General features: G+C 57.0%; 1 protein-coding gene across 1 annotated transcript; it reads left to right on the forward strand.

The window, feature by feature from the left end:
• Nucleotides 1–1,149: 1,149 nt before the first annotated feature.
• Nucleotides 1,150–18,981, forward strand: PPP1R18 (protein phosphatase 1 regulatory subunit 18). Its single transcript, XM_034757550.1, has 3 exons — nt 1,150–3,689; nt 18,124–18,331; nt 18,922–18,981. Exons 1-3 carry the CDS (start codon nt 1,635–1,637, stop codon nt 18,939–18,941), a joined length of 2,283 nt encoding a protein of 760 aa, XP_034613441.1. The 5' UTR covers nt 1,150–1,634; the 3' UTR covers nt 18,942–18,981.
• Nucleotides 18,982–20,733: the final 1,752 nt, after the last annotated feature.

A 20,733-nucleotide genomic window follows, 5' to 3' on the forward strand; every position in this document is an offset into this window, starting at 1 on the left:
AAGGAAAGGCTCGAAGGAGGGCGCCGCCAGACTGGGGGAGGGGAGCCGCATGGGGCCGTGAGAAGCCGCCGCTGAGAGCCGGGAAAGTCCCCCGGACGCCTGGGTCCCTCCGAGGTGTCGATCTCCCCCCCCCACACACACACACACGTTGTGATCCTTGCCCGAATGCCGCGGCCCCACCGCCCCCCCCCCCCCCATCCGCCGCTGACAATAGGAGCCTGAGATCTCTTTGCCCGGACGCCTGGGTCCCCACGGCGCTGGATCGTCGCTGACAAAAGGCGGTTTGGAACCTTCCCCTCCCCCCACGCCTCGCCCGGACGCCTGGGTTCTGAGGAGCCCGCGGAGAATTCGGACCCTCCCGCGCCGAAAGAAGCCGCCTTTTCGCCGGCCGGACGCCTGGGTTCCGCTACTTTCCTCCGGGGTAATTATTCTCCCCCTCCCTATGCTGATTGACAGGCTTAATTCCAGCCCCCTCCCCCATCCGGACGCCTGGGTCCCATAACCCAGCTAGCCTGAGCCATCGAGGTTTGGAGTCCAGGGTAATTTCCATCCACCCCCACCAAAAAGCCCCCCTCCCCCCGACGCACCCGGCTGTGCCCGGACACCTGGGTTCCTCTGAGCCACCAAGATTTGATCTCTCTCTGGGGTAATATAGATCTCTTCTCTCCAAGATTTACTGTCCCCTGCCCGGACTCGTGTGTTCCATTGTCCACCAAACCTAAGCCATCCTCCCGGACTCCTGGGTTTCCCCCCGGACTCCTGGGTTCCCCCCTCCACCCAGTTTGAGCCATCCCCCGCACTCCCCATTCCCCGGACTCCTGGATTCCCTCCCCCACCCGGACGCCTGGGTTCCATTGGCCACCCAGGTTGAGCTGTCCCTTCCCCCTCCCCGGACTCCTGGGGTCCATGGGGGTCCGGGATTCCCAGCCGCGTGCGGGGCTGTCAGCCGGGCGGGTGGGGCGAGCAGTGCCCGCCCCCTCCGGAAATCGCCAGGCTGACACAGGCGGAACTTTGGGGATTTTTTTCATCTTTTCTTTTTTTTTTCCTCTCTTTCTCTTCCTCCCAGAGCAGGGGTGGGGGAGAGCAGGGAGCCCCTTGATTCCTCTCCCGGCTCCGCTATCCCTCCTTCCCTGCCTCTCCCGCCTCCCCCAGCTCTCTCTCCATCCCTCCTTTCTCCCACTTCCTCATTCCTTCTTTCCTCAGCCCCCTCTCTCCTTCTTCCATTCTTTCTCTCTCCTTCCTTCCCGTTAGTCCTCCTTCTCTGACTCTCTATCCCTCCCTTCCTCCGGCCTTACTTTTCTCCTCGTAAACCATTCCTCCATTTCTGCCCCTTTCTCTCTCTCCTCCTCCTCCTCTTAAACTCTCCTTCCTTCCCTGGCACTCTCTCTATCCCTCCTTTTCATCCTCTTAAACTATCCCTCCCCTTTTCCTCCACCCTTCCTTCCCTGACCCTCTCTCTATCCCTCTCTTTCGTCCTCTTAAACTATCCTTCCATTCCTCCTTTTCTTCCATCCCTGACACTTTCTCTATCCCTCCCTTTCATCCTCTCAAACTATCCTCCATCCCTTCTTCCCTGCCCCCCCATTGCCCCCGTCCCCACTTCCCTCCCTGCTCCCCGCAGCCCCGGGGGGAGGATGGCGTCGTCTCCGGCGCCAGCCCTGCCGGAGTGGAAGCTGCAGCTGCTGGAGAGGAAGCGGAAGGAAGAGGAAGAGGCGCGGCGCAGAGAGCGGGAGCAGCAGGACCGCATGGCCAAGATGCCAGCCTGGAAGCGGGAGATCATCGAACGCCGCCGTGCCAAGCAGGGCTCCGGGACCTCCTTCTCGGACCCGGAGGGCGGTGGCGGTGGAGCAGGGCCCCCCTTGGCTGTGGCGGGGCCGCCCGGACCTGAGATGGGCCAGAAGGAGAGCACCGTGCTGCAGGAGAAGATTGGCCCAGTGCACCAGAACCCCTTCATCCAGCTGGAGAAAAGGCGCAAGGAGACAGCGGTGCCGGAGGCCGAGGCGGCCAGCGCCAAGGCCAAGCAGTTGATGGAGCTGTACAGCCAGCGCCCTGGGGTGAGGACCCTACGGGCCGACAACGTCATCATCATTGAGTCGGTGCCGGGAGCAGCGCCACTGGGGGCCGAGCGGCAGGGGGAGGCCAAATCCGGCAGCGTGGAATCCCTGAACGAGCTGCTGGCCCGGCGCGGCGGGAGCGTGACCGAGATCCGGGCCGGCGAAGTCTTCATCGTCAAATCGGCCCTCAGCCGCAGCGTGGAAGACCTCAACTCCTTCGGCCAAAGCCGCGGCGAGGCCGATTGCCGGCCGGGGCTCCCGGAGCAACGCCGCGGGCGTGTCAGCAAGCTGCTAAGCCGCTTCGGCCAGGAGGACCCACCCCCGCGACCGCTCAGGTCCCTCAGCACCGAGAACCTCGCCGATGGTTCCTACGAACGCCCCCTGGCAGCAAGGAAACCGCCCGGCTCGGCCCAGCACCGTAGTGGCACACCCAGCCCTCCCCGCGACCTGCCGGGCCTGACCCCCTCGCCGCCTCCCTTCACCGTGGCTTCCTACCGCAGCCAGTTCAAAGCCAGGTCCGAGGCCTGGCCAGAGAGCCCACCGCGGCGCTCGCCCACCGGCAAAGCATGGGGCAGGGAGGCCGCCTCGCCAGAGAGGGGAGCCAGGCATGATGGTGGCAGCCCTGGCACAATGGTGCCGGGCCCTCGGAGCAGGGAGGCCAATTCACCGGACAGGGGAGCCTGGCACAGTGGAAGCACATTGGCTGTGGTGCCAGGGCCTCAAGGCACAGAGGCCGCCTCGCCAGAAACGGGAGCTAGGAGTGATGGCAGTGCCATGGCCCCAGGACTGCGAGGCAGGGAAGCCGCCTCACCAGAGAGGGGAGCCAGGCCTGGTGGCGGTGCATTGGCGGTGGGGCCGGGCCTACAAGCCAGAGAAGCCGCTTCACTGGAGACAGGAGCCAGGCCTGGTGGCAGTGCATTGGCAGTGGGGCCGGGCCTACAAGCCAGAGAAGCCGCCTCACCAGAGAGGCGTGACGCTGGTGGCGGTGGCTCAGGTGCGGTGATACTGGGCTCGCTGGGCAGAGACATCACCTCTCTGGACAGAGGTGGCAGGGGGGACAATGGAGACGCCTCAGCCTCAGGCCTGCCCGTCGACACCATATTGGATGCCGAGGCACAGGCCAAAGCCGTGGCCAGCCTGCGCCTCCATTCGCGCAACTCCTTCGTGGTGGTGCCGCGCCGGGCGGCCGCCTCCCCTCCCCCAGACCCTGGCGAGGCTCGGCAGGAAATCAGCACTTCTCCTCCAAAGGCTGCCGCTGCTCCGGCCTCCACTTCCTCCTCCTCCTCCCCCAGCCGTGAGCAGCTTCCCCTCCCGGCCAGCGCCGAGGAGCCGGCCGAGGGGGAGGCCATGAGGCGCGGGGGCCGGGGGCCCCGGGAGCTGGGGGGCCCCTCCGCCCTGCCCCACCCGGCCGTGCAGCGCCGGAGCGGCAACACCATCACCATCAATCCCCGCAAGGCACCGGTGCCAGCCGTGGAGAACGGCGTCGAGGGTGAGGGGGGCCCCGCGGCGCCCGAGAAGGCAGCCGGCGCCCCACTGAAGAAGCGCTACCCCACGGCGGAGGAGATCCAGGTGATTGGGGGCTACCTGTCCCTGTCGAAATCCTGCCTGGCCAAGAACGACCCCCACCGCAAAAAGGTACCGGCGCGCTCCTCACTCCCTCCTTCGCTCGCCCTCTTGCGTTCCTCCTTTCCCTGCTCTCTTTCGTTTTCTCTGCTTCGTGCTCTCACTTTTCACTCTCCCTCCTCTCGCCATTTTTATCCTTTCTTTCTTTCTTTCTTTCTTTCTTTCTTTCTTTCACACCCTCTCTCGGCTGTTTCATTCTTTCTCGGCCTCAGTGTCTCTCATTCTTTCCCTTTTTAGTCTTTCTTTTTTTTGCTCTCCTTCATTCCTCCTCTTTCTTTCTCTCTCCTCTGCTCATTCGTTCACTCTTTTCTTCATTTTCTCTTCCTTTTGCTTCTCTCCCGCTTTCCCCTCCTTCTTGTCATCCCTCACTGTCTCTCCTCCCCTCATTCCTTCTCCTCCTCCTTCAGGTGCCTAACACAGGGTTGAATGTGGCGACGCCAACCCCAGGCGTGGGGCCGTTAGCCATGGTTGACCTCTGACCTCCCGCCCAGGCCCAGCTCCCGTTGGGCAGCGTCTCTGGCCCTCGTGGGCCAGGGATATAGAGCACGTGGTGGAGGCCGGGGTTGTCATGGGATCCACAAGGATGTGGTCCAGGAACGTCCCCACCCTGTTCTCCTGGTGCTACAGCAGGAAAGGCGGGGGGATGGACTGTGGAAATAGGGTTGTTGATTCCAATTCCTCCAGGTTTGGATGGGAGCCAGCGCCCCCTAGAGGGGAAAGGTCCCATATCCCATTCCCCACCCCTCTGAGCCAGCTGGTTCCTTTTGGAGTAACCTGGCTTGAGTTTGTAGCTGGCTTATGGGGGCTGGGGGGAGTAGGATATGGGACCTTTCCCCTATAGAGGATGCCAGCTTCAATCTGGCCTCAGGGCAAGGGCACTGGCTGGCTTGGGGAGGGAGAGGAATGGGATATGGGGTCCTTCCCCTCTTGTGGGGCACTGGCTCTGATCTGGCCACAGGGTGGGGGATTGGCTGGCTCAGAGGTATGGGGAATGGCTCACAGGGCCTCTCCCCTCTAGAGATGCCAGGCTCTGATCCAGCCCCACCCTGTCACTCCCATTCCACAGCCCCAATGTGAAATGAGTTTGTTCGGCCCCAGCCCACTTCCCGGTTGGCCGAAAGTCGCTGGCAGCCTCAGTAGAGAGGCTGAGGGCTGGACGGGCCTTGAAGCCCCCTCTTTCTTTCTCACTGGGGACCCAGTGGCAGGGGCCAGGTGGGGAGGGGGGCACCGGAAGGGAACGGGGTGATCCACAAAAGACTTTTCACACATGTGACCCATGCCAGGGTCTGGGGTTGTCCTTGGCCAGATGCGGCTCTGGTGTGCACAGTGGCTGGTCTGTTCTTTGCCTCATAAGGGGATCATTTAGCAGGGACAGTCGCTAGGCAAGAGGCATCCCTGGCTAAACTTTGTGGCTGAACGTCAACGGCATTTTTGCAGCCGGAGTCTCTGCCCAGCTTCCTGGCACTAAAAATGCCCCCTGGTGCTATGAATCTGTGCCCGGGGGGCAGCCCCACTGGCATTGGCTACGGAGCGCAAGGAGGCAGCTGGAAAAATCTTTCTACCCCATAATGCTCATTAAAGAAAAAAACTTGAGGATCCTGGAGTAACTGCTTTGAAGTACTAGAGTATTTGAGAGGAACAGATCACAATACCATCTTGTACTGGTATTATATAGGAAATAAATATAGTATGTGAGCATATGGGGTCTACTGTAGGAGTATCATACAGTAAAAATACTAGACTAATGGGCCATAATATGTTAGACTGCTCAAAATTACTACAGACTACTAGAGTACTTGAGCGTAACAGATCACACAACTTTAAAATTGCTCTAGTATTATATAGTAAATATGGTAACATTTTAGAGTAAGGGGCTATAGTACTGTTGGATTGCAGCTCAAACATACTGCAGACTATTAGAGTACTCGAGAGTAACAAATCACAATACAATTACATTACTCTGGTATTCTATAGTGAATACGTTAAATACCAAAGCAAGGGGCTATAATAATGTTAGATGCACCATTGCGCAAAGACACTGCAAACTCCTAGACTACTCGAGAATAATAACATCACACTGCTGTTAACTTGCTGGAGCATTGCTCAAAATTACTTCAAAAACACTGAGTACTTTGGAGTAACATGTTACAGCATTGCTAAATCACCATATTATATAGTAAATACCATAAAGGTCAAGAGTATTCTGCAGTGATAAGCTGTACGACTGTTCAATTGCTGCAGTATTGCTCAAATTACTACAGAGTGCTAGAGTAACATCACAGTATTGTTAAATTGCCGTGGAGTTACTCAACTTTACTGCGAAATACTAGAGTATTCCAGAGTAACAGATGACAATACGGCTAAATTATTTTACGGTTCCATAGTAAATACAGTAAAATACAAGAGTAAAATGGTGCTGTTAAATTACTATAGCATTGCATTAAATCATTGTAAAAGCAACAGTGTTGTTGTAGCCAGGTCAGTCCCAGGATATTAGAGGGACAAGGTGGATGAGGTAATATCTTGTATTGGTCTAATTTGTCTCGCTCACCAATAGAAGTTGGTCCAATAAAATATATTACCTCCCCCACCTTACCTCTGTAAAGCACCAGGGTATTCTAGATTAATAGACTGTTAAATTACTGCAGTAATGTCCCAAATTACTGCGAAGCGCTAGAATATCCTACAGGGTGATGTCAAGATACTGTTAAAATACTGCAGTATTCTATAGTAAGTGCTTCCGAATGTTATGGTGTTCCAGTGAATAGATCAAAATACTGTTAAATGTTTTCAGTATTGCATAGCAATTACTTAAAAAAATACTTTAAAGTACTGGAAGGGTGGGAAAGTAATAGGTCTCAATATTGTTAAAATACTACAGTGTTGTATGGTAAGTACTCAAAAATACTGAGAACAAATTGAGTGTAGTCTACGGTATCAGATCACCGTAGTATTAAATGACTACAGTACTCTCTATGGTAATGCTTGCCAGATAAATACTGCTTTGCTCTAAAGTAGTCAATATATGTTTTAAAAATAGGATAGTATTTTAGCTAGTCTGTCTGTATATCATCCATCTCCCTGCGCTCGTGTCTCTCACTTTCTCTTTCTCTCTCTCTCTTGAATCCACATAAGCAACTATCTATCCATCTAATCACCATATGCATCTGTCTATCCCTCTCTCTAATGCATGCATCCATCCGTCCCCTATAGGCATCATCCAATCCCCATCCATCCCCCTCCATCCATCCAGTCCCCATACATCCCTCTCTGCCCATCCAGTCCCCATATCATCCATCTCTCTACCTCATCACCATATGTGTTTGTTTCTTTATCTAACTCCCGACCTTTCCCCTTTCAGCATCAATGGCAAAGACTCATTGCCACAAACCCAGGTGCTCTAGGGGTGGGCGCCCCCATGGTGACCAAGCCAAGATAACCCCCTCCTACTTCCCCACTCCCATGCCACGTGTTGCCTCGGCCCTTTAATGCTCTAGTCTAGCACCCCCAGATGCTGGTCTGCTCTAGAATCCTGGGCTCCATTTCCTACGCTGACTTCGACAGAGCGACCTCCATTGACAGGGTCTGGACCTCGGTGTTTATGGCTCCAGCATCCTGTTGTGCTGCATTACTGCAGGGACTGTTACAGAATACGGTGGGGAGTGTTACTCTAGATTGCTCTCGTGCTTTTCACTCTAGACTGCTGTGATCAGCCACAACCCTGCAATGGAGCTCAGTACTGGTACTTTCAGCACCAGGGCCTTATCTGTATCTCTAGAATACTCTGGCAACAGTTGTTCTAGAACACTCTGGTGCTTATTGTTACTCTAGAAGTGTGTGGTGACTGATGCTCCAGAATATCCCAGTGGTTAATTACTCCACAAAACAGTGCCGGAACAGAGCGGTGATTGCTACTCCAGCGGTAACAACTGTTCTTGAACACAGGCTGTGATGTTCTAGAAAACAGCGGCACATACCGTTCTAGAATGCATTGGCAGTAATTGTTGGTCTAGAATGCAGGGCCTGTTGCACTGGAATGCATAGGAGTGGCCTGTTGCTCTAAATCAGAGTGGAAGCTCTAGAATATGGGGCAAGGCAGCTGAGCACTCAAGAATGCACTATGTGTCATACTGGTGTGCAGCGGAGGAAGGGGGTTGCTCTAGAATGCATTGAACAGATAGCAAGTTGCCGCTTCAGAGCATGTGGTGAAGGCAGGCTGCCACTCTAGAATGCTGTTGATGTCACTCTGGAATGACGTAGAGAGGGCCTGTCGCTCTATAATGTAGTGGCTGTTGCTCTAGAAAGCTTTGGAGGTGTCTGGTCCTGTAAAACACACTGGAAGGATGGCAGCCTGCATCTCTAGAACATGAGAGGGGCAGGCTGTTGCTCTGGAATATAGTGGAGGGCGCTGTTTCTCTGGCATGCGGTGATTGGGCGGAGAGTTAAAGCTCTGGAACATAGGATTGGGGGCTGTCACTCTAGAACATGGGAGCTAGCATGGTGGAGCACAGTGGAGGGGCCTGTTGCTCTAGAATGCAGTGAAGGGAGGCAAGTTGATGCTTTAGAACATGGGGTTGTGGGGCATGTTGCTCTAAAATGCAGTGAAGGGAGGTGAGCGGAAGCTCTAGAACATGGGGGTGGGGGTTGTCTCTCTAGGTTACAGGACCTGGCACGTGGGAGTGCAGTGAAGGGGCTTGTTGCTGTGAAATGCAGTGAAAGAGAGGTGTTGAAGCTCTAGAAGATGAGGCTGGGGCTGGCACACTAGAACGCAGGCACTAGCACTCGGAGCACAGTGGAGAGGCCTGTCACTCTGAAAGGGTGTGAAGGGAGGTGAGCTAAAGATCTAAAACACGGGGCCATGGGGGCTGTCACTCTAGAATGCAGTGATGGGATGTGAGATGAAGCTCTAGAACATGGAGTTGTGGACATCAAGAACATGGAGGCCTGTCGCTCTAGAATGCAGCAAAGAGGGGTTAGTTGCAGCTCTAGAACATGGCGCTGTGGAGAAGCCTGTCACTCTAGCATGCAGCAAAGGGAGACGAGTTGCAGCTCTAGACCATGGGATTGTGGGGGCCCTGCCACTCTAGAATGCAGCGGGGGCGCCTGTCGCTCTAGGACCTTCCAGCGTCTTTACTGAGCCAAGTCAGGTCGCCGTCCCCAGGCTAAGCGCCCTCTGCCTCAGGCCCGGCGCCATCCTTCTGCACGGTCCTTTCGTGACCCCCTCGAGGGCAGATTCCTGCTTCGGGTTTTCATCACAAACAGACCTTTCACCACAAATGGCTCTTTATCTTCCGGAGGGTCTGGAGCAGCCGGGCGGCTGGGATCTCCGCCCGGCTTATCCCTCCCACGCAGGCAGGGGCCGTTCAGCCTGGAGAGATGGGGCCAGCTTGCTTGCTTGCTTTGTCTCTCCCTCCTTTGCTCTCTGCCCTGAGGCTGAGCCCTCACTCCACCCAGCAGAGGAAGCCCTGCTGACATCAGCTGCTGAGGGCCATGCACTCAACTTCTGCCTCTCTGTGCCCTGATCTGCGGAGGGGGGGGGGGTGAGGGGAGACCACTAGGGCTAGCAGCTTAGAGATGGCCATGGGGCCCCCTCCAGCCACGGGAGGGAAAGACTAAGTCCAGCCAGCTCAGCTAGGCTAAGGGGGAATGTGGTGACATCTCTGATGGGGGAGAGGACAGGCTTAGAGGGGTGTGATGGGGAGGATTGGGAGGGGTATCCCCAGCTCTGGGAGGGACATGGGGTCTAGTGGGTTAGAGCAGGGGGCGCTGGGAGCCAGGACTCTTGGGTTCTGTCCCCAGTTCTGAGAGGGGAGTAGGGTCTAGTGGGTTAGAGCTGCGGGGGTGGGATGGGTGTCAGAACTCCTGGGTTCTATCCCCAGCTCTAGGAGGGGAGTGGGGTCTAGTGGATTGAGGGGCTGGGAGCCAGGACTCCTGGGTTCTATTTCTGGCTGTGGGAGGGGAGTGGGATCTAGTGGCTAGAGCTGAATGGGAGGACAGTAAGATATTTCAATTCACTGTATATAAATCTGTTTATCTATCCACCCCTTCTCTCCCACAATATTTCTCTAACCATCCATCTATCTGTGTTCTTTCTTTCCTGGACTGCACCTCCCCCCCGCCTTCCCCCCAATAGCTGATTCAGGACCATAGTCCCTGCCACCCCCTGTTCCCCATTCTCATGGAAGCCTGTAGCCCTGGTCAGTGAGTGTAACTCAGGCCTGGTGACATGGGCCTTGTTCCTCTCCCCATAGTGGGGAGTCCGGGGCTGCTCTTTGTCTTTCCCGGGCGTGCTCCGAGAGATGGGGGAGGGGGGCATGGGGTGAGTGTGCAGGGGATCCCTCCCTGCTGAGCTCAGAGCTGGGGAGTCACTCCGACAGGGCTCCAGGGCACATTCTCATTTGGGCGTCATCTCCCCGCCCGCCTACAGCCTCTCCTGCCTGCTGAAATGCAGCTGCCTCTGGTGAGGGAGGGACGCTTCCAGAGCAGTTAGAGAAGCGGGGGGAGGCGGATGGCAGGCAGGACTCCTGGGTTCTTTCCCCAGCTCTGGGAGGGGAGGGGAGTGGGTTAGAACAGTAGGGTCTGGGACGTCAGGACTCCTGGGTTCTATCCCTGGCTCTGGGAGAGGAGTGCAAGATGCAGAGAGAGAGAAAGGAAAAAGCGAGCATGTGCCTGAGAGGAAGACACAGGCCCCCAGAGACTGTGTGTGAGAGAGCGACAGCCGCAGACAGTCTGTCTGTGTGTTTGGGGGAAAGGGGAAGCCGCTGTCGGTGCAGAAGGACCCAGGGACCAGGTCTGGGCTGGGTTCCAGCCCAGCACTACAGCCCTAGGCTCACCCAGGGTGTAGAGGCCAGGACAACAGAGCAACTCCTGCAGCCTCCAGGATGCTGATTTGCAGGGAGTGGGGGGCTAGGGAAAGGAGTGGGTGTGGAGGGGTAAAAGTGGGAGAAGGAAGGAGTATGAATGGGCAAGGGATGTCGTGGGGAAGGAAGGGGTGTGATGGGGGAGGGATGAGACGGGGAGGGTGAAAGGGGGGCAGGCAGGGTGTGATGGCGAGAAAGGGGTGTGATGGGGGAGGGGTGAACGGGTATGCAGGGTGTGATGGGGGAGGGGACCAGGCCCTGCCGGCCTCCCATTGGTACAAGCCACCAGCAGGTTTTTCCAGAGGAAGTCATTAAAAGCACTGAGGTCAGCGTTGAGGAGGTTGCCATGGTCACTGTAGATGGGGGGGGGGGCACTTTAACCCTTCATCTTCCCCAGAGCTGTTGCCCCTATAATCCCACTCCAAGGCTTCCCAAGAGCGGCTGCAGGTGCCCCCTCACCCCCAGCCTCAGCTCCCGCCTAGAGCCACGCGCCCTGCATGGAACTTGGCTTCATTTCGCTCTCGTAATCATGGACGCCTTGCTCCAGGGGCAGGGCTGCGGACCCCAGGCAGGGAGCAAGGTGTGTTAGCATGGGAGGAGCTTAACTGGGCTGCCCCGCACCCGCTCTGGACATTACCCAGAGGGCCCTGGGGCTGCCCCGTCTTCCCGCAGTGCTGCAGCCCTGTCGAAAACAGGAAGCGGGGAACGTGTGGGAGCGTGTGGGACGGAAAAGGGCGGGGAGATCGAGGCCTGTGTCAGCCGAAGCCCCGGGCAGCCTGCACCCGCTCAGGAAGTGGTTATTGCAGTGCAGAGCGAAAGCAGCAGCTGGTGGGGGCGGGGCTGGGAGTCAGGACTCCTGGGTCCCATCGGCAGTTCTGGGAGGGGAGGGGAGTCTAGTGGTTAGAGCGCATTGGGGGTGGGGGGGCTGGGAGTCAGGACTCCTGGGCAGTGCTGGGTTTACAATGGTTCCAGTGACTCCATGGAGCCAGGCCCATGCTCAGAAAGGGCCCCGGCCTGCTCCGCTTACACTGTGCCCTGAGACCCCACCAGCCTGCTGGCTTCCCCCCCCCCCCCCCCCCCCCCCCACTTGCTTCTCTCAGCCTGCCTGCCAGCCGGCCTAGGGCTCCTCTCCACTCCCTGGCCCCATCCGCTGGCTCCTCTCTGCCCCCTGGCCGGACCCCAGCGCACCTCCGGCTTCAGGCAGTCTCTGCTTCCCACCACCTGTGGGGCCCTGCCTGTCTCCCCAGAGTTGTGCCGCCTGGGACTGGCCAGTGTCGGTCAGGTGTGTGTGTAGAGGGAACAGTGTGGAGGGCTTGGCTGGGCTGCTCCAGGCAAGTAGGTCCTGAGGGATCCTGGCCAGGGCAGGCCCTGGCCTGGCTGATCGCACCACTCCCAAGGGGCCGGAGCGATTCCCCGCCTTGGGACCAGCCCTGGCTGGACTGCCGGCTTAGCCTGACAGCCACAGTCACCTCCCAGCAGGGCTGGTGAGGCAGGGCGTGGGGGAGGGGGTCTCTGGAGGGCCTGGTGTGGGTGCTGTGCTGTGAGGGGGTGAGGAAGATCTCTGTGTGTTGGGGCACTAGGGAGTGGGGGTTCTGTGGAGGGGGGCGGTGGGCAGGGGTGGTGGTGTGCAGGGCGCTGTGCATTTGTGGCATGGTCTGGGTGGGGCGCTGGGCATAGCAGGTCTGGGGCTCTTTGGCCATAGGAAATCGGGGGGGCGGTGGTGGTGTGTGTTCTGATGTTGGGTGGGGGGGCTGGGTGGGGCGGCATTGGCCCATCCCCAAGGGGAAGGGGCATGCTGGCAGCGCAGGGCCGGGTGGGCCACTGTGCATCTGGCAACTGCCCGTTTGTAAGTAGTGCCCATGCACTGGGCTGGGCAGAGCGGGGCCGTCCCTGCCATGCCATGCTCCTGGCTGGCCCCTCACTCCAGGAACCGACCGCCCCACCACAACCACGCCATGCTCCATTGCCCCCATGGAAGCCACAAATATGTTTGGCGCCAGGCCCACAAAACGTTAATCCGGCCCTGCCTGGGTCCCATCCCCAGCTCTGGGAAGAGAGTGGGGTCTAGTGGTTAGAGTATGGTGGGGGAGGATGGTGGGGCTGGGAGTCAGGACTCCTGGGTCCCATCCCCAGCTTTGCCATCAACCCTTTCTTGTGCCTGAGTCGTCCCACCGCCCCACCCACCAAACACATGTGATTAACCCTTTCCCACCCACTTTGACACCTTACGAACCGGGCCAGAACAGGATAAAGGGCGCTCAGTGGATATTATGGGATAAGTAAAGGACTGTGGAGCCACAAATCCAGCCCTTCAGGCCGCCCCCCAGCACTGTGAGCCCAGCCTGCGTTAATGCCATTTGGTATAAGAGCTTTAGAGGCGTTTCCCCAAATAGCCCCAGTCTTATCTGAGCTAATGCCGATCTGGCCGGGGCCCAGAGGTCCTGCCTGGGCTATTGAGGGACAGAAACAGCGCCCAGCCTGCCTCTCCAATTGGAACCGGTGCCCCTAGAGGGGGAAGGCCCCATTGCCCGTTCCCCATGTCCCTGAGCCAGCCAGTCGCCCCAAACCGGGACCAGATCCTCTTAGCGGGATGGGAGCTGTCAGCAGAAAAGTGGAGAATGGCTTGAAGACTTGTGGAGGGAGGGGACTAGCACCAAGGGAGACGCGAGGGACTCCTACACCCCCCACCCACTCAGTAGAGATGGTGGGGGGTGGTTGGAACGGATGATGAAGGGGTAAATATGGCTCACCCACTTGGGAATAACAAGGGCTGGGAATCCAGTCAGGGATCCCTGCCCAGGACCACTCCAGCACCACCTAAGACAGGCTGGGGTTGCTTATCCCTTCTTTTACTTCAAGTCTCTGAGAGGGTCAGGAATGCAAGCTGGACTGAGGCTCTGGCCGGGGCGGGAGGGGGGCAGTTCTGTTCCTAGTGGATAGAGCCCTGGAGTGGGACTCGGGGTCCCTGGTCTCTATTCCTGGCTTGGCCACTGGCCTGGCGGGTTGCCCTCGGCTAGTCCTTCATTTCTCTGTGTCTCGGGTACACTGAGGATGGAGAGATAGAGAGATCTATAGATAGATCTCGTGATGGTGGATTGAGCCGAGGATAGGGAGATAGAGAGAGATATGACAATGGATAGACGAGTGGATGGGTGGAGCTGAGGATAGATAGATAGATAGATAGATAGATAGATAGATAAAGCTGAGGATGGATGGATAGATAGTTGATGGGTGGGTGGATGGATGGAGTTGAGAACAGATATTTAGTTAGATGTGTCGATGAATAAATTGATGTGTGGAGCTAAGGATGGATGGACAGATAGATCTGATGATGGAGGGATGGAAGGGTACCGCTGTGAATGGATGGATAGAGCTGAGGCTAGATCCGATGACGGATGGATAGATAGAGCTGAGGGTAGACAGAGACATATAGGTAGATCTGATAATGGAGGGATGGAAATGTAGATGCTGCTGAGGATGGAGAGATAGAAAGAGCTTGCCATGGATGGATGGATAAAGCCGACGATGATCTGACAATGGATAGATGGATAGAGCTAATGATGGATGGATAGACAGAACTATGGATGAATAGAGGGACGCTTGGATATAGATAGTGTGGTCAGACATCTAGCTGGTGTGTTTTGCCATCTATTCTCCCCAGCAGGCCAGACAATCTCTCTCTGGCACAGCAGTCTCTTGGCTGGGGTCTGTGCTTCACAGAGACATTGAGGGGTCTGATCAGGGAAGGGGCACCGGACGTTCTCCGACACAGCACTCCACAGGATCTGGAGCTCAGGAGAGCCTGTGAGATAGTGCCCTGGCCTTCAAACTACAGCTCAAAGGGGCCACCAAGAGTCCAGCCTATCCCTCTAGCCTTCCTCAGCTCTCGGGCAGAGAGGAAGGGCTGTGAGGAAAGCAACAGGGAGTCTGGATGCGGGGGGGAGGGCAGCCAGGGGTGAAGGTTCCTCCAGGCAAGTGATCTGGAGAAAGCATTGGAGATGCCGATGGATCTAGAGCGATGGTGGCATGGAGGGTCGGTGGGCCATATCTGGATATTCAGGGCCATTTCTGGAGGGTCATGGGTCCATCAGGAGAGAGAGGGCGATTTCTGGAGGGCTGTGGGATCCAGTCTGGAGGGATGTGGGCTATGTCTAAAGGGCCTTGGGCTGTGTCTGGAGATTCATGGCCGTTTCTGGAAGGTTGTTGGCCCAGGCTGGAGATAGATGGCCATTTCTGGAGGGCTGTGGGATCCAGTCTGGAGGGATGTGGGTCAAGTCTAGAGGGTCTTAGGTTGTAGCTGGAGATTCATGGCCTTTTCTGGAGAGCCGTGGGCCCAGTCCAGAAGGTCGTGAGCCAAGTTTGGAGATTTGAGGCCATTTCTGGAGGGTCATACCTCAGGGCCTTGGGATGGGGTTCGGTTTCTGCTCCCCCCTTCGGGGCTCTGGGGGCAGGCGGGAGGGGCAGACACCCTGATGGAGGTGGTGCCAGACACCGGAGCGGAGTTGGGAGGCTCCCAGCGCAGCTGTGCGGAGTTGGACGGCAGCTGGATTCCCGGCCTCCCCTCCCCCTCCCGGCCAAACCAGGCCTGTTCGCTCCTTATTTAGGAGCCAGGCAGCGGAGCGAGTGACTCAGGCACATTCCAGAGCTGGGGGGGCGGGCGGGTGGGGCCCGGCAGCTGGGTGTGGGGGGGGGGCAAAGAGAGAGAATGGGGGAGTGTGAGAGAGACTGAGGAGGAGAGATGAAGCCAGAGAGTGGGGAGGGAAAGGGAGGGATGTGAGAGTCACAAGGGAGGAGCCGCAGAAAGATGCAGAGACATATTTAATTTCTCCTTTTTCTCACTCCCTTCTTCCTCCTCTCTTTCTCTCGCTGACTGTCTTTTTCGTTCCATCGCTCAGTCTCTCCCCTCCCTTTCCCTTCATTTCTCCTCCTCCTCCTCCACCTCTTCTATCTTTTCAGTCTCTGTAGGACTCTGACATGTTCCCCCCGCTTCCATTCTCTCATTCTGTTCTTTCTTGGACCCTTCCCGTTCATCCACTCCTCAGCCCCATTTCCTCTCTCCTTTCTTCTGTTTCGTTCCCCTGTTCCTTCCTCTCACAGATTTTCTCCTTCTGTTCTTTTCTTGGATCCTGCTTGTTCTGTCCTTCATTCCTCTTTTCCTCCTGTCTCATTCCCCTCTTCCTTTCTCTGCCTCCCTTCCTGATTTCCTCCTTCTCTTTTCTTTGCCCCTCCACCCCCATTAGTCTCACATTCCCTCTCTTCCCCTCCTCTGCTTCTCTCTCCTCTGCTCCCCAGTTTTCTCCTTCTGTTCTTCTCTATCAGGACTTTCCTCTCCTCCCCTCCCCCATGGCCTTGCTCCCTCTTTTCCTCCCATGCCGCTGTCACTCCCGTCCTGGATTTCCAGGTTCCTGTCTTTCCCATGCAATCTTTCATCTCCCCTCGCACATTCCCTTCTTTTCCATGCTGGTGTTCCCTCTCTCAGCCTGGCCCTGGCCTTTCACTTGCCTCTCTACCTCTCCTCTGGCCCTTCTTCCATCCCTCACTACCTCCAGTGAGCATCATTAACGCTGTTATGGCCCTGATCCTCACCCTCAATTCCCCCGGACTGGCCTCGTGACCCCTCTCCCCCAGCTCGTTAATAGACTTCAGTTAATTGCGATTAGCGGGGATTAATTCCCATGGGAACCAATTCGGGAACAGATAAGATCAAAGATACGCACACACCCCATGTCACCAAACAGAGTGGGGGAGGGGTGCCTGGGCTAAAACTAGAACCATGCTAAGCAGGAGGGGTTGGGGCCGGGCTGGGCCGGGACACCACTGGAAATTGGGATGGGGCTATCAGTGCTGCCCCCAATACCCCAGTGCGCCACTAGGGGGCGCTGTCCTGCAGGGAGCAGGATGGGGGCTCGGTAGGTGGCACTGTCCTGTCGCAGTCGGTGCTGCCCCCAATACCCCAGTGCGGCACTAGGGGCGCTGTCCTGCAGGGAGCAGGCTAGGGGCTCAGTAGGTGGCGCTGTCCTGTCGCAGTCGGTGCTGACCCCAATACCCCAGTGCGGCACTAGGGGGCGCTGTCCTGCAAGGGGCAGGATGGGGACTTGGTAGGTGGCACTGTTGCTGGTGCTCTCACCCCAATACCCGAGGGCAGCCACTTTTGGATTGCATAGAAAATTGAAGTCCTGACCAGGCCCAGTCATTAAATCTCCCCTGGCACTTTCCTCCCAAGTTGGGGCGTGAACCCTGGTGTCCTGGCCAGATCCCCCCCCCAGCCCACATCCATTCTGCCTTCCTGAAATCCCCCTGCCCCTGCCCCGTGGTTACACACAATTGGACACAGGATTACTCTTCACCTCCCACTTTATGCTGCTGTGTGGTGCCGCTGTGTGGCTGTTCCCCCGCTGCCCCACCCCAGAGGTGGCTGCATCCCAGTGCTGTATGCCTCCCTGCTCCATCCTCTGCACTATTTGTGGCCCAGCCTAGCTGCAGGTCAAGGGTAGATGCTCTTGCCCTTGGGGAATCGTCTTTCTCTGCAGGAGGGACGTCTAATCTCATTTCCTGCAGGGTTTATCTCCTGCCAGGGCTCTGTGCCCAGCTGGGGTGCGGGCGGGGCAGCTTCCTGGCTGCCCTCCACCAGAGGCTTAGCCAAAGTGGGACTGCCATGGCCACACTGTCCTCAGAGGGTCCCCAGAGAGCTGCTGCCTGGGAGGTCTGTTATTGTAGGGTCTCTTGACATTATTTGGACTGCGTGCTGTGGTTTGTTATTGTAGGGCTTCTTGGCATTACTTGCCTGGGCTGCGTGCTGTGCTTTGTTATTGTAGGGTCTCTTGACGTTACTTGGACTGCATGCTGTGGTTTGTTATTGTAGGGTCTCTTGGCATTACCTGGACTGTGTGCTGTGGTTTGTTATTGTAAGGTCACTTGGCAGTGGGGATATGTGCACGCTGGTTTGTTATTTTAGGGTCTCTTTTAGTTGCTAAGACTGTGTGTGGTGGTTTATTATTGTAGGGTCTTTTAGCACTGGGGATATGAACACAGATTTGTTATTGTAAGGCGTCGAGTCAGCAGTGGGAATCGGCATGCAGTGTTGTTATAGGGTCTCTTGTCAAGAGTTCAGGCTGTGTGTCATTTGTTATTATAGGGTCTTTTGGTATGGAAGATGCACACACTGTTTTGTTATTGTAAGGTCTCAGGTCAGCACTGGGGGTGCAGACAGTGGTTTGACATTGTAGAGTCCCAGCTGTAGGGCTGTGTGCCACGGTTTGTTATTGTAGGGTCTTTCAGCCCTGGGGATAGGCACAGGGGTTACTGAAGAGTCTTTGAGTGGGCGCTGGGATCCAGCACACTAGTCATTATTTTAGGATCTCTCAGGTGCACTGGGGAGCCATCCACTGGTTTGTTATTGTAGGGTCTCTTTGTGCTATGGACTCACCCACTGGTGCAGGGTCTAAGACCGTGGGCACTGATAAGTTACTGTAGAGTCACACTTAAACAGGGGGTGGGGACATAAAGCTAATCCAGGTAGGGGGCAGTGGCGGGATACCGGGCTAGATGGGCCTGTTAGTCTGATCCTTCTCTCCCTTCCCCTGCAGTTGAAGATCTCGTTCAGTGAGAGCCAGCTGGAGCGCACCTTCCAGTACCCGTCCGAGGGGTCCCTGCTGGAGGAGTTTGGGCCCCCCGAGGAGTCGGACGCGCCGGCCTGTGCCAACCCCCACGGGGAGGACGACGAGGAAGAGGAGGAGCTGCTGCTACTCCATCGCGGCCTGCCGGGTGTGCTCAGGACCAAATCCCTCATCGTGGGTGAGTCTCAGCGAGCACTAGGGGGCGCTGTGTGGCAGGGAGCGGGATTAGAGGCTCAGTTGGGGGCGCTCTCCCCTGGCAGTCAGTGCTGGCCCCAATGCCCCAGCACGGCACTAGGGGGCGCTGTGCGGCAGGGAGCAGCTTGGGTGATGAAACATGCTGGGAAAATGCTTATGAAACAGCTGCTGCCGGTTCCCCACCCCTGGGAAAACCTCTTGCTTTGCTAGCCATGGGCATTGGGGCTCCATCTAGTGGCCAGATGGGGGAAGCTCAAGGGTGTCGGCCCACTGGCCTCCAGCAAGCCCTGGCACAGATGTATCCTGCCCTTTCCAATTCAGACGGCTCTTGCCAATTGCTCCCTACCCCAGCCCCCACTGTCCCCCCCCTCCACCAGGAAGGCCAGGCACATGCCCCTCCCTCTCCTCCAACATCCACCAGGCACGGCTGCTATGCTTACAACTCCCAGCTCTGGGAGGGAGGGGTCTAGTGGGTTAGAGCAGGGACTGCTGGGTTCTGTTCCCCTGTCTGTCCCTGCTAGGTTTCCCCCTCTCCCGTTTCCTACTCATCTCCCCTTCTTTCTCTTTTGGCAGATGAATCCTGCAGGCGGTAACCCCGCAGAACCCCCCCTCATGGTGGGGGGACGGGGCGGGTACAGAAGGTGCCCTGCCACGACTGGGTCCCGACCGGCCCCTTCTCTTTCGTCTTCCAGTAAAATCCCAGCAAGAACAAAGGACTGGAGGGAGGTTGGCTCCAGTCCCCCTGGCTGTGTCTAGGCCAGAGCAGCCACCCTCCCGTTTGACTGCTCCCCTAAGGTCCAGCAGGGGGGATGAGACCAACAGAAAAACAGCATTGAGAGAGCCTTCAGGAACAAACCCACTGCAGCCAGCAGGGGGCACTCTGCACCACCCGGACTGTGCTGGAAGAGCCCATTTCCACTGGGGGCGCTCTGCATCACGTGGACTGTGCTGGGAGAGCCCATTCTCACTGCAGCCAGCGGGGGGGTGGGGGAGGGGCGGCTCTCTGAACCATGTGGACTGTGCTGGGAAAGCCCATTCTCACTGCAGCCAGCGAGGGGCGCTCTAAACCCCATGGACTTTATTGCCACCGAGAGGTCACCTGGCCTACCTTCAGCCAAAGGTTAAATTTCACATCCCCTCCTGAAGATGGGTATGGGTGGGGGGTGGCAAAGAAAACCAACCCCCCACCATACACACATGCATTTTTTGTAACTCTTGAATCCTTTTTCTAGGGGACATCATCCAGAAGGGAGAACTTTTGTTTCCCAATTTTTACTTCCTAATAATGCTGCCGGGGTGGTCAGAGTTAAGGGGATTGTAGTTTAGGAGGGGGTGGGGGTGGGGTTTATTGGGGAGGGGAGGGGTCACTTTGTTACTTGATAGGGTCCAATCATAATTGCAGAGGACTGGATCACTATCGGAGGGCGGGGCAATCTGTGACTGGGGTGGAGCCAGTTGAGATTCAGGCGGAGCCAGTCAGTATTTGGAGAGTGGGGCAAATTGCTACTTTGCAGGGGTGGGTGGGCCATTTGCAAGTGTTCTGGAGCTAGTTACAGATGGGGCCGTGTTTATGTACTTCAGGCAGGACTAGTTGTGTTTGGGGAGGAGTGGGGCAGTATGTGGTTTGGGGGTGGGAGGTGGAGCCAACCAGGAATTGGGGAGGGACCAGCTGTGACTGGAGGTGGGGGGGGAGGAGGTGACTGAAGCGGAGGGTGGGCCAACGGTGTGACTTCCTGTTTTAGCCATCCCACTTCCTGTGTAGATGGAGCAATTTCACCACCTTTCATGGGTGGGAGGGAGGTCGTGTCATTCAGAGCTTCTGATGGGCAGGAGTGAGAATGGAGGGACAGTGGAATTGGATGTGTGGGGACAAGAATGAGGATGGAGGGAATGAGGAATGGGATGAGTGTGGGGGGGATGGATGGATGAATGAGCCCCTCCTCTGTGAGTTTAGTTCGTTCTTGTTATTATTAATTCATTTTCCTTTGCACTGGGGGGAGCAGCCGCATCCTCGCCCGGGAACGAGGGTGCGAGCGAATGAACAAGTGTGGCAGGCTCCTCCCCCCACCCAGGGAGCAGGGGCAGATGTGTGGTCACAGGGGAGTGGGGCTAAACGAGGCATCAGCCCCCCCCCATTGAACTCCCATCCTGCTCTGTGCAGGAGGCACTGATGCTGCGTCTGAGCACTGGCAGGGGGAGGGGGCAGCATCCGGCCAGTTCCAATAGTGTTTTTTTTATATATATTATAATAATAAAACAGAAAGATGTTGCACGTGAAGCTGCCCTCCTGTCGTCTATGGCCCACGCGGTCTGGAATGGGTAGGTGCTGCCAGGACCTGGTTCCACGTGCCCCCTGGGAGTGAGGTGTGGGTGCTGCCAGGACCT

This window comes from Trachemys scripta, unplaced genomic scaffold (genome assembly GCF_013100865.1).
Source record: "Trachemys scripta elegans isolate TJP31775 unplaced genomic scaffold, CAS_Tse_1.0 scaffold_28, whole genome shotgun sequence".
Lineage (NCBI taxonomy): Eukaryota > Metazoa > Chordata > Testudines > Emydidae > Trachemys > Trachemys scripta.